The 23731-nt window shown below is 55.4% G+C and overlaps 3 protein-coding genes across 4 annotated transcripts; 1 reads left to right on the forward strand and 2 right to left on the reverse strand.

Annotated features, from left to right (window-relative positions):
- Positions 1-214: 214 nt before the first annotated feature.
- On the reverse strand, positions 215-7521 carry FTSJ3 (FtsJ RNA 2'-O-methyltransferase 3; the record flags this gene model as incomplete). Its single annotated transcript, XM_079725726.1, has 20 exons — positions 215-817; positions 903-997; positions 1080-1263; positions 1353-1452; positions 1548-1639; positions 1917-2182; positions 2265-2385; positions 2533-2714; positions 3898-4033; positions 4171-4305; positions 4397-4477; positions 4711-4811; positions 4899-5003; positions 5120-5235; positions 5316-5510; positions 5602-5701; positions 6120-6199; positions 6322-6368; positions 7172-7277; positions 7455-7521. 20 exons carry the CDS (start codon positions 7519-7521, stop codon positions 625-627), a joined length of 2502 nt encoding a protein of 833 aa, XP_079581852.1. The 3' UTR covers positions 215-624.
- A 533-nt stretch (positions 7522-8054) lies between these two features.
- Positions 8055-12781, forward strand: PSMC5 (proteasome 26S subunit, ATPase 5). Of its 2 annotated transcripts, XM_079725996.1 has the most exons (12): positions 8055-8105; positions 8643-8714; positions 10336-10405; positions 10683-10780; positions 10946-11002; positions 11082-11312; positions 11601-11727; positions 11813-12003; positions 12104-12202; positions 12283-12393; positions 12486-12572; positions 12678-12781. In XM_079725996.1, the coding sequence occupies exons 1-12, from the start codon at positions 8082-8084 to the stop codon at positions 12729-12731; spliced, it is 1221 nt and encodes a 406-aa protein (XP_079582122.1). In that variant the 5' UTR covers positions 8055-8081; the 3' UTR covers positions 12732-12781. The 2 variants fall into 2 exon arrangements, with proteins under 2 accessions (XP_079582122.1, XP_079582123.1); XM_079725997.1 differs by lacking the exon at positions 8643-8714 and having other exon boundaries at positions 8073-8105.
- A 61-nt stretch (positions 12782-12842) lies between these two features.
- Positions 12843-22793, reverse strand: SMARCD2 (SWI/SNF related BAF chromatin remodeling complex subunit D2; the record flags this gene model as incomplete). The annotated part of the gene is made up of 13 exons (XM_079725995.1): positions 12843-13781; positions 13908-14009; positions 14145-14267; positions 14423-14558; positions 14733-14830; positions 14996-15157; positions 15302-15403; positions 15546-15641; positions 16054-16209; positions 16960-17082; positions 17239-17281; positions 17482-17666; positions 22578-22793. 13 exons carry the CDS (start codon positions 22791-22793, stop codon positions 13728-13730), a joined length of 1596 nt encoding a protein of 531 aa, XP_079582121.1. The 3' UTR covers positions 12843-13727.
- Positions 22794-23731: the final 938 nt, after the last annotated feature.

Raw genomic sequence — 23731 nt, forward strand, 5'->3', positions numbered from 1 at the left:
AAATTTTGTGACTTTGTGAAGGTTTCTTTAAGATGTGCATTCCTTTCTGCTTGCTCTAGTAAATGTTTTACTACTGGGACCTGTGGATTGCTCGTCATTTCTACTTCACCATGAGTCGGGACATATTAAATATGATTTAGAACAGTGCACAGGGTGTGAACACACAGATGTTTTTTGAGTTATCAAGTTACCAGGGACTAAACTGTCAGATATCTATCAATCAATCAGTCATGCTGGTTTTATTCAGATGATAATGGGGGGAGACTTGAGAGGCCCACTTACCCGAGAACAGACTACAGTGAACGCCACTGCACCACTGAGCTTCGCCTTACGATCTAAAACTGGTGGGACTTCTCGCCCAGCACCCCACATTCTTCACAGAAGGGTTGTGGGCTCTGACCGCACCGACAAGACATTTCAGCGGGGCTTTAGCGGGAGCCCTTTCTTCCAGCCAGGAAGCCGTCCCCCTCACTGCTCAGGGCCACGAGTTCAGGTACCTCGAATCTGTCTCTTCAGACGACTGCCGTGCAGGCGAGGGTGGGGCTGGTACGGAGGAGGCCAGGAGCCGCCCCGAGTCGCTCCTCGTCCTCGCACGGTCGGTCCCTCGGGTTCTGGTGGCTCTGCTCACTTCCGCTTGTGCTGCTTCTTCCGCTCCTTCCGTTGCTGTGCTCTTTGGTCCTTCTTCATTCTCGAGTCCACCACCTTGTAGTGACCTCTGACCCCAGCTGGCCGGCCCACCTTGCGGCCCACACCTTTTTTGGCTACAACATAGGTGACTTGGCGTTTCTCCTTTCCAAGCCGAGCTTTCTTATAGAGACTGTGAGCGGAAGACACAGGTTAGAGACTTTCCGCCACTCCTTCACCCCCCGTGTACCTTTGTGGGTGACCCTCCTGCCCCTCACCTCCGAAGCTGTGCCACTTTCTCCCGTTCTGAGATGTCCACCGTGTTGACCACAGCTTCTGCCTTCTTCTTGGTTTGCTCCAGCTTCTTCAGCATCTGTGGGGAGGCCCTCGGTCGGGGTGAGCTCTTCCTACCCCTGCCCCACCCACCCAGAATCTCAGGCAGCCCCGCTGCTTACCCTCCGTTTCTTCCTGGCCTTGGCCTCAGCCACTTTCTTGATGGGACGTGCATTGATTTCCCGCCAGCGTTTCCGGTAATGCTCCACCTCCTTCTTATCGATAGGCAGTTGTCGTATCCTGTGCTGCTTTTCCTCCTGCACAAACCAGTCTGGAAGCTCCCCCTCATCCTCATTAAATGTGTACCTTGGTGGAGAGGACACCAGTCCAGGCTTTCAAAGAAATCATTCCTCCCCTCTTCCTAACCCCTTCTCGGGACTTTCTGGCCCCCCTACCGGCTGAAGGAGTCATCTATGAGGTCCCTCTTGGCTTTTTTGGAAGAAGCAATAATAGCACCTAGAGCGAGGCCTTCCGGGTCCAGTATCCGATGTTTCACTAGAGAGGGAGGGAAGAAGGAAGTCAAAGCTCAGTCCCCAACACTGACCCCTCCACGTTGCCTCCCATTATTCTACTAGGTGCAGAGCTCTCGCCTGGGTCCTTGATAGGCACGATCTCAAACCCAGCATCATCATCATCTGACTTAGGCCCACGGCTTCGCTTCTTCCTGTGGCGTGGTTTCCAGCTGTGGAAGGGAGGAGGACCGTGCACGCGTGGTCCCACCGTTACCCACACCACTCAGGCCCGCTCCTACTCACCTCACCCCTGGTTCTTAATTAAAAATGCTTGGGGGAACTTCCAGAAGTCTTGCCACCCAGGCGGTACTGCAGACACTCAAATTAGAATCATCAGTATTTAAAGTTCTCCATCTGCAGTCAGAGCTGCAAACTCCCAATTACAGAGAACTGGTTACAACCACCGCGTCCTCTTCAGCTCTTCTCCCATCAGCTGCAACCACTCACCTCTCTTCACCCTCACTGCTACTGCTGTCACTGTCAGAACTGCCATCTCTCTCTTCCCCACCAGGGCCAGTGGCAGCCTCTGTCCCTGAAGGAGCCTCTGCCCTCTCAGGGGCCTCATCCTGGCACGGGGGAGGTTTGTTCTCCGTCTTCACACTGGAAGGCGGTGGTGGCAGCTGCTGCCCCTTGCGACGGCTCTCGTACAACAGCTGGGCCTGACTGATCTCCAGGGCCTCGTCGGCATCATCCCCAATCCCACTGAAGCCATCCTGTGATGGGGGAAAATTGTCAGGCGCCCTTTGCCCAGGGAATGCCAGTCCCTGTCTGTCTTGGCCACCAGCCTCTGCTTACCTTTGAGAACCACAGGCTGGCCTGTTCTTCCTGCAGTAGTGCCTTTTCCTCCAATGGTACCAGCAATGGATTCTCCTCTTCTTCCTCCTCTTTACTATCTTGCACTTGAGCAAACCGTACACTGCAGACCCAAGGAAAGTGGGTGGAGGGTCAGTGCCCTGGAGGGCTTGCTGCCCACACTCCCACTGGCAAGCCCTGCCACCAGCTCTGCTTCGGACTTGAGCTGAGTGTCCCCTGCAGACACCTCCCCACACACCCCACCCCTTACCACTTTTGGTCCTTTAGACTCTGAGGTTCTCTGACTCCTGCCAGCTCCTCTGGATCCAGGTCACTATCCAGAGATGTATCCTCCTCCTCCTCAACATCTGATATGTAGATGTCGTCTCTTGGCAGATCAGACAAAAACGTGTCTGCAGCACTCATGTCCCCCTGCGTTACCTCCTCTAACAACTGAGGTTTGACAGAGAAACAGAGGTCAAGGGCACTAACAAGGTACATGCTGCTTTTTTCCTCCATGTTCATCACCTTAGTTTATCCTCGGCAACACTAGAAAACACACAGTGTCAAGTACATAATATCTCCTTTTACAGACAGGGAAGTGATAGGATTAACCATTTAAAACATCCCACTCTAGGCCAGATCATTCAGCTGTCTCTTCTTCAGTGGTAGCAGAAATAGGTTTATGGAAAAGTACCCCATGGTCTAATTAGCGTCTGATTTTAAAATGTTCTAAAACACTGCTTTTAAAAAAATTACTTTCAAAAAAATCACTTTCAGAAGGCACCTTATCACCGGAGAATAATATCTACAACTCGTTTCCACTGAATAAAGGAGCCCATGCCATATACATCTAACAGGAAGCACTGTTTCACTAATAAACCAGCTGTCAACTCCAAAATCTGTTTTCCCTCATGGCAAGGATAGCTACTATTTCTTGAATCACATACCAGGAATTACACCATCTTTTTTTTTATTCCTTCCAAAAATGCTGGTAGGTAGGTTCTATCATTTTCTTTTACAGATGAGGAAACTGAGGCAAAGAGCGCATAAGTGGTAGTCTGCCCCAGGACCACTGTGCTCTACTGCCCCCTAAACAATACGACCTGGTTACTACCTTCCCACACAAGAGCCACGAAAGCTCATTTGTTTGTGATGCTGCTTTTACCAGGAAAAGCAGACTCTCCAGTATTCAGCAGAAAGCACCCTCCAGCAGCCTAGTGCAGCAAGGTGCTAACTTGGTCTCAGTGAACTGAAGAACGCTGTTCCCCTCTTGAGGGAAACCCTCCATCACACGTGCTCGTAACCCAGGCACCCTGGCTGCATCGCCTATAACCTGAGCTTCCTGCAGCGAGGGCCTCTGGGTTCTGATACTCTAGTTCTACAAGGATAAATCTGCACCACACTCGCAAATCTTCCTACTTTCATCATTTTAGGGGTGTGTTCTTTCCTGGCCTTTGAGACACAAGGCTCTTGTTCTTTTCCCAGTCTCCCCATATCAAGTCATTTACGGGTGAAGACAGCAACCATGAGCCATGATCTTTCAGCACACTTACCAAAAAGACATCCAGTGCCCCACCTCCAAATACCCAGACAGATCCTCCGTTCCCTCAGTGGGCCCCAAACCCCGCCTCACCTGGTGACCCCGGATGGTACGCAGGGAGAACATGCCAGTCTCCCCCTCGTCTGCAATGGAAACTCCGGGAAGATCCATCTTCAGCTCCACACGTTCCCGCTGCTTCCTCTGCTCGCGCAGCAGCTTCTTTTTCTTCCTGAGGGTATGGTTTGGGGAACTGAAGCCGCCCAGCTCTGAAGATTCCCCACCCGTGCCTTCACCCTCTCTCCCCATCTTCACCCACCGAGGGACTCTGCCCTGGGGGCCCCCAAGCTCCTCCCCAGCTCCCCTCACCTCTTTAACTCCGCCATCTCCTGGGCCTTCATCTCTGCAAGGGTCCGGTTCAGCTCCTCCTCCTCCGAGGGCTGCGGCCCCATCCCAGCTGCGGACTCCTCCTCTTCACCTTCCTCTTCCTCCCCTGAGCTGAGGCTGACAAAATAGTCGCAGGTGTCGGTTATTTTCCCAGATGCTTCCCCTCAACACCCAGTCAACAACTGCCCTGGTTTAGCTCCCTCCTCACCTGATGTCCATTGCCTTTGCTTGTTCTTTCAGTTTCTTGGCCACATACCGCCGAAGCTTCGTTCTCCAGTTCAGTAGGGACCTGCCCCAGAAATACCATTCCTGACCTTGCTGTCTCCCTTTTGTCCTCACCTCTTCATTTTGGGCCCATACCCCAAATTTCACGTTTGAGCCACAGAAGTCCTAAGGTTCAGGCCCCCACCCCAAACCTCTAACACAGCAGCATCCTGTTCCCAGAGATCCAGGGTCACGTCCTTCAAGGGCTTTCCCCTGCCTTCGGGGCTCAGGGCACCTATGCCCACCCCCAGTGCAAACCTGAGCTCCTTACGCCCCAGCACTCTGATATCCTGACAGCACGCCCGGATGTCCTCAGTGGTAGCTGGATGCCGTGCCAACTCTTCATCGTCTAGCGAGATCTGTTTGGGAGGAGGGAAAGGAGTCAGGGGAGATGTTCAGGCCATGTTTCTGGGGCTCCCTCGTACCCCTCGAGTCTGGGGACTCACTTCACTGGCTTTGGAGAGGAAGTCAACAGGGTTGGCGGCTCGGAGGAAGTCAGTGACTGAGGTTCGGTGATAGAGTGTGAGGTCACCCTCAGCATAGCCTTCAGCCTTAGGAAGGGAAATAACGAAGCTTGAGCAGTTCCTTCTGGGGTGTCTGTAGGACTGACCAGGCCCAACCTCCCGAGTCCCAGGACCTGAGGGTGGCCCCCACTCGCCAAACACACCTTCGGCTTCTTCTTAGTCACCAATTCAGTAACAGTCTTGGCCTGAACTTCAACCTCCTTGAAGGCAAATTTGGGGTCAAAGAATTTACTGTCAACCTTGTCAGGAGCCAGGAATCCTAAGGTAATAGGATATATAAGAAAGTGTGCTTTGGTAGGTGGGAGACTAAATCAAGAGAACAAAGGAAGTTATGCCCACCCTGGCAGACTACAAAGATCTCTGCAGATTCATGACGCGAGGCTTGGGGCTTGGTGGCCTGGACACGGCGGAAGAGCTGCTGGAAGATCCACAGTAAGGGCTGATAGTCACGGGAACGGAAAACCTTTGTGATGAAGTAGCCACCACGGCCCAGAAAATCACAAGCCAAACGCAGAGCCATCAGGGTCAAATGGGCTGTGGGGGGAGACAGTTAGCTGAGGACCTCTGCAGCCTGAGAGGACATGCCCACCTCCACCCTCAGCTCCATGCCCCCCGATCCCGGCACCTTGTGAGTAAGCATCATGGACCCAGCTAGCCCCGACGTTGGGGGCCCCGTCATTGAGCACAACATCAACTTTCCAGGTTTTCAGCTCCTTCCTCAGGGCCTACAGAGAAGGAAAGAAACCACAGCAACAGAAATACAGAAATGGCTACGAATGGACCCCTTCATTCAGCCATCTGTTGAGTGCCCAGCACGGCCAAATCCTCTGCCATGGACAGGGGATACAACAATAGCAAAAATAACATGTTTGTTTTCATGGAGCTTACAGTCTACTAGTGAATTCACTGGAAAGGATTTCACTGAAATCTCTGCACTTCCTCCAACTCCAAAGACCTCTTTCCTGAATAAATAAAGGCTGGGCAGACACGCAATATTATGGGTCTTATTATATAGACAACGTGCAGGCACTTCTCAAGGCATGGTTAACAGGAAAAACGTGCCTTCAGGGGATCAGGGTGGGAAGAGAGATGAATGTGGATGTCTACATATAAAGGGAACAGGAAAAGAAAGATTCCTATTACCTGCCTACAGCGTTCTGTTGTGATGTCCTCCTGGAGTGTCACCACATTGGGAAGAGGCTTGATTGGAACCAGATCCACTCCTAGAAGAAATTAGGGCAGAGTATTCCAAAAGGTTGTCTCAAGCAGGGAGAAAGGAAATGCAGAACACAGGGTCTCACACTCCCACCCCCTGGAACATCCAGGAGCACCACCTGTCACTCACCCACAATAAGGCTGGATACAGGCATAAACTTAGTGGCCACCTGCAGCCTGTAAAAGAGAAGTAAAGATTAAAACACCCTGGACTGTCCCTTGCCCTCCCTCGGCAATGTGCTCTCTCATCCCCGGTGTTAGGGGCCCCTGCTAAGTGCAGTGGAAATGAGACAGGCTGGGACCTGGAACCCTTTGCTGTAATGCTTGCACCTGGACAAAACTCCTCGAGCAACAGAATACAGAGAAACTATAAGGGACTAAACACTGCATGCATACCCAGCTGGGGTGAATTATGGACAAAAAGACAAAAATTATGGACACACACACACACAAAAACACCACCCCACTGTCACTTCTGAAGAGCTGGGAGCAAAAACAGGGTGTAGGCAGCAGAAGCAGGGCACTGCACATGCCCCCCAGCACTCAGCTCCACCAAAGGGGTGGGCAAACCACCTAAGCCGCCCCTCAGGCTGGACCCTCGGACACACCCCCACCTTCACGCTATATAAGGAACCAGCCAGCCCCCTCCTTGGAGAGCTGGCTAGCAAGGGAACCTGCTACTTGTTTTCGCTCCTCCCTGCTGCAGCAGGGGCCCCCAAAAAAACCTTGCCTGAATTTCTTGTCTGGCCTCTAGTCAATTTCTATTGATTGGGGAAAACCAAGAACCCCGGTCGGTATCAGCCAATCATATCATAAGTACACGGTCCAAATCTTTCCCCCTGCAGCTTACGTTCTGGGGAGTAGAGAAATTTGAGGTTGGTGTTACTGTTTCCCTCCCACCCCAAATGCAACTCTCAATCATCCAAGGCTGGAATCCAGAATGCTTCCATAAGGAGCGTCAGGCGCCGGGTGTTACACACCATCCACCAGGTGCAGCGCACAGGTCCAGCAAGGCTCGGGCTTTCTGCAGAAATTGAAAGCGGCGATTCAGCTGGATCAGCTTAAAAGCAGAGCGGGAACGGTAACCTGGAGGCGGCGACAAAGTACTGTAGTAAGGCCCGTGAAGCGCCTTACCAGCGGGATTTCTGCGGCCTCACGACCCACCACCCTTTCTACGGAAGAAAAACTCAATATTCGGAAAGGGGGCGAACTGGCCAAGGTTGGTGGCGCGCCCGCTCGCAGACGGCGCGAACCCTGACTCACCCGTCTCTTTTGCCAAGTGATAGAACTTGTCTCGCCGGCTCTTCCCGACTTTGCCCTTTTTGCCCATGGTGGAACGTGGGAGCGTCACTCAATATGGAGAGAAAGCAGAAATTGGGACGTCTCTTTCCGGAGCGCTAGATTCCGCTCTTCGTTCCCCACTCGCCGCCGCAGACACACTCGGAGCCTCAGTCCACACTACTCACCGCCACCCAGCACCATTTATTTCCACCACCCCTGAAGCGGCACGTGTGGGCAGCAAACGTATTTCCGCTTCCGCTTGCGTCGCTCGCGTCCCCGGCTCCAAGTTTTCCGCCATTTTGAGCGTGGCCACAAAAATTTTGTCCCCAGGTTTTATACGTTGGAAGCTGGCACCGGGAGAAATGGTTACTTTAACCAAAACCGAATTTCTAGAGAGTAATATTTAGGAGTTCTGCTAACCCTTTTCAAAGCTCCTGACCTCGCGTACCCCCTCCCCTCCCCTCATAGCCCCTGTTACTTATTACCGTCTGTCCTCACACCCCGCCCATTGACCCGGAACTGTTCTCTGCCTTGGTTTTCGGTCCCCAAGCCCCTGCTTCTGCGCCTGCGCGCCAAGGCGGCTCTGATGCCGGCCGCGGAAAAGGGAAGATGGCGCTTGACGGACCAGAGCAGGTATGGCGGCGGTGGTCGGGCGGGGACTGGGGCTGGATGCGAAACAGGTGTGATCCGAGGTGGGCAGCCGGCCGGGGCAAGAGGGTGGGGGGAGTCGGGGGTGGGTGGGCCAGTCTAGACTGGGCCCTACCTGGGACCGGATCTGCTGTGTCAGCGCCGCCCCCGGCGGGTCAAGGCAGGGCCGGGAGTGGAAGACCCGGTGGAAGCCGAGTAAGTGAGAGGAGCGGTGGGAGCGGGAACCCACCCTTCCGCGAGTCGAGGGACTCGGGGGACACGTCCTTCCTGCTGGCTCCTCCTGTAGTAATAACACCTCGGGTTTGTGTAGCGTTCCCGGGTGTGTCGTCTCTTGATCCTCCTGAAAGTCTTAAGAGGTAGGCACCGTTCTCATTCTGTTTTAGTTTAGTCACGGGGACATGGTTCCGAAGAGATGGAGTGAGGGATTAGAACCCAAATCTTAAATCTCCGAAATCCAAGCTGGAAGTAGCTTTATCCCTTGGATGTTTAACCTGTTGGTTACTAATTACACTGTGTCTTCAGATGGAGCTGGAAGAGGGGAAGGCAGGCAGTGGACTCCGCCAGTATTATCTGTCCAAGATTGAAGAACTCCAGGTGAGAACGGACTCCAAAGGTCCAGAGGGAGCTAGAAGGGGGATGAGGGACTGATGGAACGGATTTCTACAAATCCATATAATTCCACTGGGGGCGCAGTGGAAGAAGTAACAAGCCAACGGTATAAAGTATATGAAGTTAACAGCCTCTTGTTCCTCTCAAGTCCCATCATTTTGAAGGTAGTATTCACAGTTCATTAAACATCTTTAAAAGTCAATTTTTTTTTTATTTTTTATTTATTTTTTTTTGCTGTACGCGGGCCTCTCACTGCTGTGGCCTCTCCCGTTGTGGAGCACAGGCTCCGGACGCGCAGGCTCAGCGGCCATGGCTCACGGGCCCAGCTGCTCCGCGGCATGTGGGATCTTCCCGGAGCAGGGCACGAACCCGTGTCCCCTGCATCGGCAGGCGGACTCTCAACCACTGCGCCACCAGGGAAGCCCTAAAAGTCAAATTTTAACGTAAAAGGTACCCCCAGCCAAAAGTCATTCTTCTTAGAAGCGTGAATGAGAGGGTTTCTTACAAAAGAGAAGACATAGGATCAGAAGATGAGATTTATCAGAGGAAGGGTTGGGGCAGTGAGGAAGACAGAACTGAGGAGTCTGGACACTGCTGATTCCGTAGGACTGAATGCAAAGGGACTGGACAACCCAGTGCTCTAGCCTAAACGGGGAGCAGGGACCATAGAAATAAGGAAAATAATGTCAGTTGGATGGAGGAGAGCCACAAGGAAAAATTCTGAACTCCAGGTACATTTGTAGGTATCATATTTGGTTTGTCACTTTTTTTTTTAGAAGAGACTATGATATATATATATTTCAAATTTATTTATTTTTATTTTTGGCTGTGTTGGGTCTTCATTGCTGCACGCGGGCTCTCTCTAGTTGCAGCGAGTGGGGCTACTCTTCGTTACGGTGCGCGGGCTTCTCATTGCGGTGGCTTCTCTTGTTGCGGAGCACGGGCTTCAGTAGTTGTGGCTCGCAGGCCCTAGAGCGCAGGCTCAGTAGTTGTGGTGCACAGGCTTAGCTGCTCCGCGGCATGTGGGATCCTCCCAGAGCAGGGCTCGAACCTGTGTCCCCTGCATTGGCAGGCGGATTCTTAACGACTGCGCCACCAAGGAAGTCCGGTTTGTCATTTTTGAAATGCATTATGTGTGCTTTCATTTGTTCCTCACGTTAGTCCTGAAAAGAGGCAGGATAGGTGATGCTTGCAGTTTGGTAACAGATCTAGACCTTTTACATAGCTTTCATTGGCTTTACCCAACTGTTAATTGCCAGCAATGGGGCTAGAACTTAGGCTTCTGACTCAGAGGTCTTCCCACTCTACCATGTTACCAGTCTGCAAGAAACTGACTGTGTGAGCCAGCTGTTAATTCTTCTACAATACGGTTTGTTATTCCTGGACCAGTATTAGACAAGCAGCCTTTTTTTCCTGTGGTTGTCCTACACTCCAGAGGGACTCTTGGAGGACAGGATAGGGTCTTTAGAATCATATTGGAGAATCTGAATAGAGAATGCAGGTGCCTTGTGTTCCCTCCTCGCTTAGCTCTTATCAGCCTATGAGGGTTTTGGCCAAGATCTTAACCGCCTACCGTTTTCCACCCTTTGCTTCTTGTCCTCCACAGCTGATTGTGAATGATAAGAGCCAGAATCTCCGGAGGCTGCAGGCACAGAGGAATGAGCTTAATGCAAAAGGTGAGGGGAAGCTGGGAAGGCTGTGTGTGGGCAGCTTGAAGTGAGTCTTCACATTGGTGCCTATTGCTTTTCCCAGTCCAAGGTGATGCTCTGTGTACATGCACATCTCTCTCCTGAGCCCCATCGTAATCTCCTTAAAAGACATGAACTTTGACTTTTTTTTTGAGGCCTTCCCTTCAGAACTTTACAGTGGTGCTTAGTTAATGCATGTGGAATCAAGTCATAGGTGGGGGACACCAAAGAATCTGGGTGGCCATTGTGTCTGTTTCGCATCTAGTTCGCCTGTTGCGGGAAGAGCTACAGCTGCTGCAGGAACAGGGCTCCTATGTGGGGGAAGTAGTCCGGGCCATGGATAAGAAGAAAGTGTTGGTTAAGGTAAAGGCAACATGACCCCAGGGACCAGCCCGTTGCCCACTGCATTCCCATACCTTTGTGTGTAGTGAGGACACTGTTCTCACGTTGCTGTAAGACTCATGTGTCTTCCTGGGCGAGGTTGGTGATGTGGCTGTCGGGGAAGGTCATGAGCCGTTGTTTCTCTAGGTACATCCTGAGGGCAAGTTTGTCGTAGACGTAGATAAGAACATCGACATCAATGATGTGAGTGCAGCTGGGGAGGTGGGAGGTGGGGGGTCAGCTCTCACCACACCACTTCCTGAACCTCTCTCTCCTCACCCAGGTGACACCCAATTGCCGGGTGGCTCTCAGAAATGACAGCTACACTCTGCACAAGATCCTGCCCAACAAGGTGGACCCACTGGTGTCACTGATGATGGTGGAGAAGGTGCCAGATTCAACTTACGAGATGATTGGTGGACTGGACAAGCAGATCAAGGAGATCAAAGAAGTGATTGAGCTGCCCGTTAAGCATCCTGAGCTCTTTGAAGCGCTGGGCATCGCACAGCCCAAGGTGAGCAGGGCTTCTATGGGAGGAGCGTGCTGCTACTGTACATCTCCTGCCCCAGGCTGGATAGACTGGAGCCTGCTTACGCTGGCCCTCCCCATGCCGAGGGGCTGGGGGAGAGATGCTGCCGGGCCACCGAAGTGGTTTGGTTATAAGCTTCAGAAGGGACCTTGACATTCATTTTTCTATCTCTAGTATCTAATATGGGATCTAGCACAGTGCACACACTCAATAAATGTTCATTGAATGAAACATGGAGGCCAGCTTTTTGCCCTGAGGCCTGTTGTTCTCTAGGGAGTGCTGCTGTACGGACCCCCAGGCACTGGGAAGACACTGTTGGCCCGGGCTGTGGCTCATCATACAGACTGTACTTTCATTCGTGTCTCTGGCTCTGAATTGGTGCAGAAATTCATCGGGGAAGGTAACTGTGGCCAGAAACAAGAAAACTATAAGGCGGCGGGGGCTGGGGGGCCCATCAGCTTAACGCCAGCTTGGCCTCTGTGCAGGGGCAAGAATGGTGAGGGAACTGTTTGTCATGGCCCGAGAACACGCTCCATCTATCATCTTCATGGACGAAATCGACTCCATCGGCTCCTCCCGGCTGGAGGGAGGCTCCGGAGGGGACAGTGAAGTCCAGCGCACGATGCTGGAGCTGCTCAACCAGCTGGATGGCTTCGAGGCCACCAAGAACATCAAGGTGCAGTGGGGTCGGCTGTGGGAGGAGCCACGGGAAGGCCCCGGGTGAGGCTGCAGCCTCAGGAAGGGCTTAGCTGACGCCACCTGCTCTGTCTACTCAGGTCATCATGGCGACTAACAGGATTGACATCCTGGACTCAGCGCTGCTCCGCCCAGGGCGCATTGACAGAAAAATTGAATTCCCACCCCCCAATGAGGAGGTTTGTGATGGGCAGCGCTGGCAGTGGCTCTGGCTGTGAGGGCAGGCCGTGGGCTCAGGCTTTTCCTCTCCCATCGCTAGGCCCGGCTGGACATTCTGAAGATCCATTCTCGGAAAATGAACCTGACCCGGGGGATCAACCTGAGAAAAATTGCTGAGCTCATGCCAGGAGCATCAGGGGCTGAAGTGAAGGTAATTGGAGGGCCCAAGGAAATGGGGGCAGCGGCAGGAAGCTCCAGGTTCCAGGGCACAGCCTCAGCGCCTGTCTTCCTTTCCCTCCTCAGGGCGTGTGCACTGAAGCCGGCATGTACGCACTGCGGGAGCGGCGAGTCCACGTCACCCAGGAGGACTTTGAGATGGCAGTAGCCAAGGTACAGGCCTCTGTCTTTCCGCCTTTGCTGATGGTGGCTCTGGAGCAGTGGGGATGGGGCACGTGTTCACCCAGTCTCTAACTTAAATGCTCTCTCTCTCTCCAGGTCATGCAAAAGGACAGTGAGAAAAACATGTCCATCAAGAAGCTATGGAAGTGAGGCGTATGTCCTTTGTGTGGGTCCCTCAAATAAAGCTCTGCAGGACAAGACCTTGAGGACTTGAGTCTGTTAATGAGTGGCCGCACTGTTCAGTCACCAGGTCTGGGCACCACCAATAAACAAAGATTTATTTGGAAATTTCCAAACCTGCCAGAAGTGGCACTTGCCAAGCCCTAGGCCCACCCTCCTTACCAAGCTCCAAAGGACAACAACAGTCCTCGCCATCTCTCCCCAGCACCTACCCCTGCCCACACACACCCATGCCTCAGGCCACGCCAGAGAACTAGTGTGCCCTCCCTCTAGGAGGCGTTACCCCTGGGCCCAAGAGCTGGGGTGGCAGCCCTCTGGCCTCTCAGGAGATGATGGCGGCCAGAGCCGCTTGCATAGATTGAGAAAAGAAAATAAGGAAGGAGACACCAAGTAGGGCTCCCTGAAAACCCCAGCTACCCCTGTACAAAAAAAAGTGGCTCCCGCATAGAAAAACCTGCTCCACAAATAGTGCAAATACCCAAGAAAGGAAAAAAAACCAGCAGCAAGGCTGGGCTGGTAGGAATGGCAAAGAACTTTGGTTTGGAAAGGCTAGGAAGAGTGTGAGCTGTGCCCCTCTTCCTCGCCCAGCTCCCCAGAGCCAGCGCTGACACTCGCCCCAAGGGGGTCTGTAAACAAGCAAAGCCAGGGGCCTTTGGTTCTGAAAGGTCTCGGTTACCATGTCAAAGCACAGCCTCCAGGTCCTACTTGGGCCTGCCTGCAGGGGGCAGAGGAGGCCTCTGCTGTGAATCCAATTAAAGCCAACGTGTAAGTAATAAGGCTTTGGGACCAAGCAACAAGGAATCCTATCACTACACTTACGAAACTAAAGCTGGGGAGCAGAGGGTGACAGGAGACACCCCTCCCCCCTCCTTATCCTACATGTCTGTGCCCCAGAGGGCGGTCCCCTTCCAGGCTGAGGAGGGGGTGGCTCCAGGGCTGGGAAGAAAGGAAGGGATCCCTGAGCAGTTAGGTCAGGCGGATTCCCAGCACCTGTTCCAGTTCCTGCCTTCGCTGCTGCACCTGGAGGAGGGAGAGACGGGCGGCTCAGGCCTGTCTGCCCGCCCGCGCTTGTGAGCGGCTCGCCCTCCCCTCTGGTGTGCAGTCCCGCTCAACCACAGGCGGGCAGGTGGGGCGCAGCCGCCTCACCTTGGCAAAGATGTGCCTCCCCACTGCTTCCTGGGCCCAGGGCTGGTGGTAGAAAGCAGCTCGTCTCTCCTCCTCAGGATTCCCAATCACATCAGTGATGATCTGCAAAGAGCCAGGAGGAAAGCTGAACGTGGTTCCCACCCCTGACCTATCTGCCCCTGGAACTGGAAGAATAGTGATGGGGGCACAACCACCCAGAGCTTAACATGGGATCAACCTCAGGAAAAAGGAGCACACCTTGAGGTCCCGGCGCTGGGAACGGAGCCATTCCTGGATGAAGTCCTGGGGGTCAGTGCTAAAACTGAGCATGAAATCCCTCTGGGTCTTCAGCTGGTTGATGGACTCAATGGTCTCATGGATCTGGGAAAAGGGGTACATGTGTCAGACTGGCTGTTTCCAGCCCTAACCCCAAAGGGCTCAGATCCCATCCCAAGGTGCCACATGTATGGAAATGCCCGAGAGCCTGCCTGGCCTCACTGTGGGCCCCAGAGGAGGCTGTGAGGGTAGGGGCCCACCTTGACATCAAGAGAGGCAATCTCCTGCTGATTGGTGGTGGAGGCCAGAAAATTGCTCATCTGGGCCTTGAGCGGGTCATCCACCTCCACATCAATGTCGTAACAGGCTGTCTTCTTCTGGTCGTTAGGGTCCACGCTACACACAGCACGGGGGAGGGAAAGCGTGAGCACACAGCTCCACCCCACCCACCTGGGCCAAACTGCACACGCTCGGGGAGCAGGAAACCAAACCTGCTGCTCCTCTCTGGCTTTAATTCAGCCCAAGGTAAACTGCTCTTAGAGGAGCCTTCCTCCCCCTCTTCCCATTTACCTAATGACATGGTTGATGACAATGGGGTCTGGATGCTGCAGCAACCCGGCTAGCTTCATGGGAATCTCAGAGAAACGGAGTCGGCCACAACTGAAGATCTAGAGAGAGCACCAGAGGGTTGGTGATGCCTTTGTGGGCACACGGGGAAGTGGACCATCCCAGGGGCAGTGTGAAGAACGTGGTTGAGAACCAGCCCAGTGGGGCTCTGGAACCGCAGGCAAGACGGGCTGCGAGACTAGAGGGGGGACGGTGTCCCAGCTAACCTGGCGGAAGTACCGGTTGCAGTTGATGTACTCCCGCTCGTGGCCGTCCTGCAGCTGGTTGTGTTTGATGTACAGCCACAGGGCCTGCATGATGGCAGCCCTCGTCTGTGTGTGCACCCCCAGCAGCCTCGCCAGTCGAGGGTCCAACTTGTACTGGGGAGGCTGGGGTGGACAGAGGGGAGTCAGAGGAGGGGTTCTTGTGAAAAAAAAGAATAGGACAGGGACAGGCTTTACAATAGGGACCTGCCCCGATGCCCCAGAAGAGAGTCCCTGTGACCCCAAACATGGCCCCAGGGCACTTGTCACCTGATGATCCAGCATGAGCAGGAGGGTGCACTTGACGTTGAGGTCTCCGGGCCGTTTCACCTGGAAGCCATCTGTCTCCTGGGTGGTGGGCATCCGGTGCCACTGGCAGGGGGGAGGCGAGCAGAGCTCATCACCAAGGGGGTGGGCACGAACACACACACATGGCCCTGCAAGGGGACTAAGGCCATTTCTCTGGCCACCTGGCACGTCACCCTGTGTTCCTGAACCCCAGGCCCACTCTCACCTCCACCAGGTGGTTGTCAGGCCCGTACAGTTCCTTGTCCAGCTCAATGACGAGGCTCTTAAAGAATGAAGAAAACTTCCTCTTCTGTTTACTAGGCTGGGGATGCAAAGGGGTGTGAGATAGGGGTGCTGCTGAGTGCTCAAGCCTAAGCTATACTAAGCCCAAACAGAGGAATATTGTTTCAGCCCTGAAGCTCAGGGTACTGAAGATTCTTGGGCCCTGAAGGAAGCCGGGAAATGTGAGAGACCTGAGACAGGGAAGGGGCTCTATGCAGCCCCACTGGCAGCCAATTAGAAAGGGGCACCCCTTCCTCAGGACACTTTACTGCCATCTGCAGGAAAACTGTTGTAATAACCATACAAATCTCCCACCTCGTACTGGCTCAGAGCTGTGCAAAGCATGAACTGTGAGCAGTGCCCTCTCCCTCATGCAGGACGTCCCCGGAAGTGCCCAAGTGTCTGGCCCACACAGGCCACCTCCCTTCCAGACACCTCCTTCCCCAACTCACATCATCCAGCAGTTTTCCCTCTACTCGGAGTTCCCAGGAAGCCACCTTGTCCCCTGCGGGGTTTCCCCCAGGGGTCCCTGCGGTTCCTGCACTATCACCTTCTGCCTTGCTGGGACTGAACGTATTAGAAATATAGATCCGCAGCTTTCGTTTTTGCTAAAGAGAGAAAGACGACCGGTTAGCTAGAGGGTGACCAGTGTGTTGGAAAACACTGCTACCCAATCTTCCTGTCTGAACTCATTCAACATCAATACAGAGCAGTGACTGTGGGCCAGGCCCCTGGTTAGGCACTGGGAATCAGGAGAGGAAATTTCAGTCCTGGCCTTCAAAGGACTCACAATTTCACAGGGGAGACAGATGCACTACCAACAGTTCCAACACAGGGGGATCAGTGGTGTGACAGAGGTACATAGGGGGTGCTATCAGGCAAACCAGAAGCCTCTGGCTCATATTTTAAATGAAATGATGGTCCCAGAATATCATCTCCTGGAAAGCCTTCACCATTCAAGAGGCTGTTCTAGATACAGCTTCTCTAGGGATGGGGAAGAAGACAGGAACTATCCTCATCTACCCTGTAGTTTCGCCTTTCAAACTTCTGACCACAATCTACAATATTTACATTTTAAATCATGATCCAGGATCTGCACACATAAATACACGAAATAAAAATGTCGTTAAGTCCTTTACTACTGTGAAGAATTATTTTAATTTCTACCATGTTATATTTCATTAAGAACGTGCTGGCCCCACCACACTAAATGGAGTTCATGCTCAACAGGCTGTATCCTACAATGTGAAAAATCCTGCTCTAGCCCATCACAGACCCTCGCTTGGCCCCTGGAAAACAAGGCCAGGGAGAGGCAGAGAAGCCTGGCAAGGCCCAGAAGTAGCCGGGGCTGCACACACCGTCAGAGGCTTTTTGATGGCCTCCTGGATCTCCATCCGCTTTCGAGCAATGGTCTGGTCCAGCTTCCGCTCAAAAGCCAAGAGATCCATGTACGCCTGAGACTCTGGGACAAGCTCCCGAATCTGGAGGAAGGGAGAAGGGGTTCATCAGCTTGTTTCAGCTGCAGCTCTGGCTCCTTCCTCCATTTCTCCCTCACCCCAGGGTTAGGGGAGACTGACTCCACCCCCAGCCAACCAGCCCTTGGGTGAGCCTCCTAGGCCCCCTCCCAACATACTCACTCGCTGAGGTAGAACTTTATCTGCCATCTTCCTCCTCTTTAACCTGGGAGGACAGAAACCCACTTAAGAGGTCAATGGTCCAACGTACCTCCCCCACCCGCCATCTACCTCTCCAGTCCCCAGGACCTTCCCCCAGGAGACCTGGGAGTCTTCCTCAATCATCGAAGCTCTTAGGACAGAAGGAAACCGACTGTTACCACTAGAGCTGCACTAGATGGGGTGGGAGCAACAGGATGGTCTTACCCCCGGCGCTGGGCAGGCATCGGGGGCTGGGCCTGGGGCACAAGCAGGCGTTTTCGGAATGGGTCCATCATGGTGGCTGGCATGCCAGGTCGAAGTGGAGCAGCTGAGCCAAATGGGGAGCCGGCAGGGGGTCCCACCTGCAAGCCAGCCATGGGCATCCGGCTCCCTGGTGACATGCCAGGCCTCTGGGGGAAGTGAGCCAACGGAGATGCACAGGTCAGCGGTGGGGCCCTATGGGGCCCATAACCCATTCCCTCCATCCCTCTGCTCAGCCAGGTCCAGCCCTGAGCAGCACACAGCAGAGCCCGCGGAGCCCGGGCAGGAGTGCCAAGAACAAAGGGGAGCAGGCGCCTGAGAGCAGAAGTGTAAACCACACCTGCCCCGCCCCCTTCAGCCGCCCTGGCAGCGGTGCCAGCGAATGAGGCCTGCAGAGCCCAGGGGTGGGAGGAGAATCCTGCCTGCAGAGAGAAGAAGCGCCTGGGGGAGTTCTTCAGGGCCCATCTCCACTTCCAGCCACCTTCCGGCCCTAGCACACTATGCCCCTGCTCCCTGGGACCAGCCAGCTCCAAGGCACTCCTGAGGCTCTCAGATGGTCCCACCAAGCACTCCCATCCTCTCCTTCCCCCAACTTGAGGGAGAAGCCTGGGGGCAGTATCGTGGCCAGGTGGCTGGGTGCAGTGTGAGAGGAGCAGGCTGACAGTCACAGCCGCAACACCCATCCCGTCGCCAGCCTGGTGGTGTGACTAAGAGGAGAAAGGCAGTCCAACAGGCTGGCGAGCCCATCAGGCAGTGGAAGCCCAGGTGAGCAAGCCGCAGTGGGATGGCGTGGAGCCTGTCCCAGCCGGTGGGGGGCCTCAGGCGGAGTACAGAGACCATCTGGCCGCCATATGGCCCCTACTCACAACCCACAACTGGACCCTTCTCTCACCTCCCCACTGCCCAGCCCCCAAACCCTTCGCCAGGAGACCCCGAAGGGGAAGCCGTGGCTCCTGCAGGAGAGAGAGCAGCTGGCACCTGGCCTCTGCGCGTGGTCCACGCACCGCCGGGTGGCTAGGGCTGGCTTGGCAATTCCAAGCTGGAGAAGGGAGATAAGATTATCAGGGGATGCAAGGATCGAAGTCTTAGGATCAGCAGAGGAATCTGAATGAGAGGTGGCTTCTTTAGAAGCCTGCAGAAGGATTTCCCACCGAGGTCAGGCTCCCCAGCATCTCTGTGGAGCCCCTCGGGGAGTAACCCCCGCCCCTTCCCCGAGGCTGCTGCCTGCAAGGCCTGTTTGGCAGCTCTGCCTGTACACACTGTCCCTGGCAGCTTCACAGGGCTGGCCCCAGGGCCCAGATTATGCAACCGCCAGGACCAGCCAACCAAGCCAGGCTGGGTGGGGACTCGCACCAAATCAAAGGACTCCCGCCCCCCCAGCACCGGGAGATTCCTGCTCCACCTCTTCAACCAGCACTCAACCTATGTTCTCTCCAAGGAGGGTCAGATTCTTGACCAGATGCAGAGACGGACAGAAACATGACCCGGTGGGGGGGAAGAGGAAAGGAGTGGGGCGTGAAGGAAGCGTTTGGGAGGATGGAATTCAACGTGGGGGGCTCTGTCTGGGACCTCTGGAGTCCTGCCACAAGTTTCTCCTCATCAGGAAGGGAGTCGTCGGAGCTGCTGAGAGGCAGACAGCCTGCTTCTCTGCCTTAATGAGCCACAGCTAGAGATGACAGAAAAAACTCAGGGTGGCCACAGCTGAGAGCCCAGCCCCACGCACCCTAGATTCGAGTTTTTCCCACCAGCGCCCGAGCTGAAGGGGAGGAACAAGTGAGGCGGGGGCCTGCAGAGTGGGAGCCGGGGCCTCTTCACTAGGGCACCCACAAAACCTCCTGAGCAACACCCACCCCGCTGAGGCAGGTGCTCCCGGAACAGGAAGTCCCCAGACCAGGCGGCACAGGCAGGGCCTGGAAGAGGCCCCTCCCAGACGCTGCTCCAGACTCTTCCTGGGCGAGAGCCCCCAGCTCGCCCAGGGCCCCAGGCTTCTCCCGAGGGGGAAGGGGCCCAGGGAAAGGCTGCTTACAGTTCATGAAGTCCCAGCTCGGCCTGGCCAAGCTCCACACCTGGGCTCTGAAGCACCAGTAACTCCTCCTCTTCTAAAAAAACAACCCAAGAGTTAAAGAAAAGAACAGAGCCCCGAACGCTTGGGCTCCCTGAGCCCCTTCCTGCAGCAGGGCTAGCTAGGGAGGCCTGGCTCAGTGCCCTGAGCCTCAGGAGCGGGCAGTAACCTCCTCTCCCTCAGCCCGGCAGCAGCCCACGTCCTCAGCTGGACTCTGGCTCCACCACCGGGGACAGCAGGGGCGGGAGGCCAGGCCTGATGCTGCGCCTCCAGAGAGCACGCTCGCCCGGCTCAACGCCTGGGGCCCTGGGGCTCCTGGTGGCTGGGCCTAAGGACCGAGGAGAAGAGCATATACCCCTGCATACATGGAAAATATCCTGAACTCTCCGGCGTGAACCCAGCACTCTGTATTTTTTGGGTTTTTTTTTTCATTTTTTGTTTCCTTTAATCTCCTTAGTAGACTGTGACACTGTAAGAAGGTGGGTCGGCGCTTCCCTTGTATCAATAGGCTCCCCTATTCGCCCCACTTGGGCCTGAGAGCCTTGCCCCTCCGGCTCACCGCAGGCACCCCAATAGAGATGCACCCCCGCTCCTCAGATCTCAGATCCCTTCTCCCGCAAGTCACATAACTGGACTTGGAAAGAGGCCAAGCAGGATCCTCCTCAAACTCAGCCAAAGTGAACCGTCCCCGCCCCCGGCACCTACCTCTACTGCTGGCCCCCCCAACCCCGGCCCCAGGGAGAGGAGGGGGAGACCCTGAGCAGCTGGATGGCAAGCAGAGGCTCAGCGCCTTCCACTCCTAGAAGGCTGGGCTACCCAGCCAGCCAGCTCAGCCTTGCCACCGGCCCAAGGCCACTCCCTACAAATCACTGTGGAATCCATCCTCTCAGGGGCTTTCCCCAAGCCATATTTCCCATGGGCTGCAAGCTGAGGAAACTAGAGAGGCTCCTAACGGGTCCTTAGATCCTTCCCAGGCCAATGGCCCACAGGGAGGCTCCTCAGCTAACTCGCCCAAGAGCCAGAATGACAGATGCAGGGATCCCTCAGTGACACCCTGGGCCCATGAATCCCCAAGGGGGAGAGCAAGATGGGAAAGATGAATCCCAGCTGGAGTCTTTGGGACCAGATCTGTCCCTGTCAATATTCAGACCTTGGTTTTCTTTACAGGGAGGACGGAGAATGAGGGGTAAGAGGGAAAAATCACTGCCCCCAAATGAAGCATCTCTTTACAAAGTGAGGGCCCAGGGCTCCTGGGGGGATATGTGTACCCTACTCTATGAGGATCCATTTGGGGGACCTCTACCTGGGCACGTGAGGTAGAGGAGACATGAAAATCTCCCAGCTGCCCTGAGAGATTAGCAAGAAGCCAGTGTCAAATGCTGGGGCACACGGATTGGGATATGGCATTGTTAGAACCTAAAGACTAATTAAAAATGGGGGGGGCCTTCCCTGGTGGCGCAGTGGTTGAGAGGCCGCCTGCCGATGCAGGGAACACGGGTTCGTGCCCCGGTCCGGGAAGATCCCACATGCCGTGGAGTGGCTGGGCCCGTGAGCCATGGCCGCTGAGCCTGCGCATCCGGAGCCTGTGCTCCGCAACGGGAGAGGCCACAACAGTGAGAGGCCCGCGTACCGCAAAAAAAAAAAAAAAGGCGGGGGGGGGGACTTCCCTGGTGGCGCAGTGGTTGGGAATCCGCCTGCCAATGCAAGGGACATGGGTTCGAGCCCTGGTCCGGGAGGATCCCACATGCCGCAGAGCAACTAAGCCCGTGCACCACAACTACTGAGCCCGCGTGCCACAACTACTGAAGCCTGCACTAGAGCCCACGCTCTGCAACGAGAAGCCGACTCAGTGAGAAGCCCGCGCACCGCAACGAAGAGTATACCCCGCTCGCCACTAGAGAAAGCCTGCAAGCAGCAATAAAGACGCAACGCAGCCAAAAAAAAAAAAAAAAAAAAGTGGAGAGGGTGGCGGGAAAAAGGATGGGCGCAATTCCCAAGCATTCTGGGGGCGACCAGAAACAATGAACTTGGGGACTGATAAGCCCCGCCCCCCCAGTGTCAGGCTGAGTTCCTCACACACTGACCCCAAGGACGGAGTCTCTGCCTCTCAATGGCCTTTGAAGCTGCAACGCGAGAAGCCCCTCTGCAAAGCCAAAAAAGACAGAACCCTTTGAAGCAACTCTCTGCAGGCTCCTCCAGCCGCAGACCAGCGGTGCTCAGTGGAGACTCTCTGCTCCTCCAGACTGATCAACTCCTGGACACTATGACACCAGGCAGAAAGCCATAAAGAAAGTCTGTCCAGAATGGACTGGGCTTTCCTCCTTCCTCAGGCTTGTCCACCACCCTCTCTGGTCTAACCAAGAGTTATGCCTGTGTGAAGGCCCCTGGGCCTGACCCAAGAGTAGACTACCCCTGCACAGGCTGGAATCCCTTATCTTCTGCCTCCGGTGGCCGTGGGAAGCCAGGCCCTTCTTCCTCCTCCTTAGCAGCTGGGAGCCATCTCAGACACGCTAGAACTCTGCCAGTTCCCAAGTAGAAAAAAAAACAGAGCAGACTTGGAGTAGGACCAAGACCAATGCAGGGTAACCTCCTTTCTCAGTAAGGGTCTTTTCCAAAACTTTCTCATCACTTCCCAGGACCCCTTACCCGATAATCTACACTAGACTTCTCATCCCACCCGCCCACAACTCACTAGCTCCAACAACGCCTCCATCTCTCAGTTGCTCAGAATCCCTGTTCTAAGGAAGAACCCCGACCCTCCCAACTGCTTCAAACCCTACACCCCAGAGTAGCTCTTACCTTCTCCCCCAACTCCTCCACCACCACCTAGCCGAGCCCGAGGGTCCCTGGCCTTGCCCCCCACCGTGCCCCGTGAAATCCGCATGCAGAGCCCCCGTGCCATCTGTCCAGGAGGCTGCCCCAGGGCCCTCACTCGAGGCCCCCTTCGCCCCCGCCCCGGGCGTGCTAGCGGCGCCGCCCGCCCATCCGCCCTCCTCACCTGGAACTGCGCCGCAGGGCCCGCGGGGCCCATGGGGCGGAAGGCGGCGGCCCCAGGGCCCCCCACGCCTCCAGCCGGCCCGGGCCCCCTGAGCGCCGGTCCGGGCAGCATGCCGGATCCTGCTGGCGGAGGCGGAGCTCCCAGGGCCGCGGCAACGGCGCCGCCGCCAGGGCTCAGCGGGGGCAGCGGGAACCCGCCCGCGCCACGGCCCGACATCTCTCCGTCCCGTCCGGCGGTGTCTCGATCCGGACTCCGGGCTTCGCGCTGAGTTCGCTCCGTGCTCCGTGCTCCGGGACTTTCCGCTCTAAATTCCGGGTTCTAGGGTTTGTTGATCCGGATTCCGGGATTTCCTAATCCAAGTTCGCGAGTTCCTCACAAACCCAGTTTGGGGCAGGGCCGATCCTGATTCCGGTCCTGCCCGGGAAATTCCGGATCCGGGATGTGCTACGGGCCCGCTTGCCTCCCCCTGCCTCCGGAGGTTTGGCCGCCAGTGTCCAGTTACGCAGAGGCGGCAACTAACCCCCTGCCCCGCCTAATCCAGCCCAGCACTAAGCCCCGCCTATACCCAGCCGCCCAGTGCGAGGATGCCTCCTCAAATCCCGCCCATCGCGAGACCCGCCCCCAACAGGCACCACCCCTAACCGCCGGCCCCCCCAGGAGCCCCGCCCACATCCCTTGGGCCGGCCCTCCATCGGAGGGGCGGGGGCGGAAGCTGCGCACGGAAAAGCGGGGCGGGGCCAGAGGTCAAAGGTCAGGAGGGCTTCTACAGTGGAAGAGTAGTTGCTGCTTTCTCCCTCGTGCAGCCGACTCACGTGGTGCACGGCCACGCTCCCTGAAAATACTTCTATCAGACATCCTTTCTACGTTTTCATCATTAAAGACAACTTACAGCTGCTCTCTCCAGCAGAACAGCTGCCAACTTGACTTTCTTTAAAAGCCCATCCTGGGGGCGCAGTGGTTAAGAATCTGCCCGCCAATGCAGGGGACTCGGGTTCGAGCCCTGGTCCGGGAACATCCCACATGCCGCGGAGCAACTAAGCCCGTGCACCACAACTACTGAGCCTGCGCTGTAGAGCCCTCACGCCACAACTGCTGAGCTCATGTGCCACAACTACTGAAGCCTGTGCACCTAGAGCCCGTGCTCCGCAACAAGA

This window comes from Hyperoodon ampullatus (genome assembly GCF_949752795.1).
Source record: "Hyperoodon ampullatus genome assembly, chromosome: 19".
NCBI classification, from domain to species: domain Eukaryota; kingdom Metazoa; phylum Chordata; class Mammalia; order Artiodactyla; family Ziphiidae; genus Hyperoodon; species Hyperoodon ampullatus.

Coding starts and splice junctions, on each gene's coding strand:
- PSMC5 (XM_079725996.1), top strand. CDS start 8,082: ATGGCGCTTGACGGACCAGAGCAG. Junction 10,406..10,682: donor GAATGAGCTTAATGCAAAAG/GTGAGGGGAAGC, acceptor TTTCGCATCTAG/TTCGCCTGTTGCGGGAAGAG. Junction 11,728..11,812: donor GCAGAAATTCATCGGGGAAG/GTAACTGTGGCC, acceptor GCCTCTGTGCAG/GGGCAAGAATGGTGAGGGAA.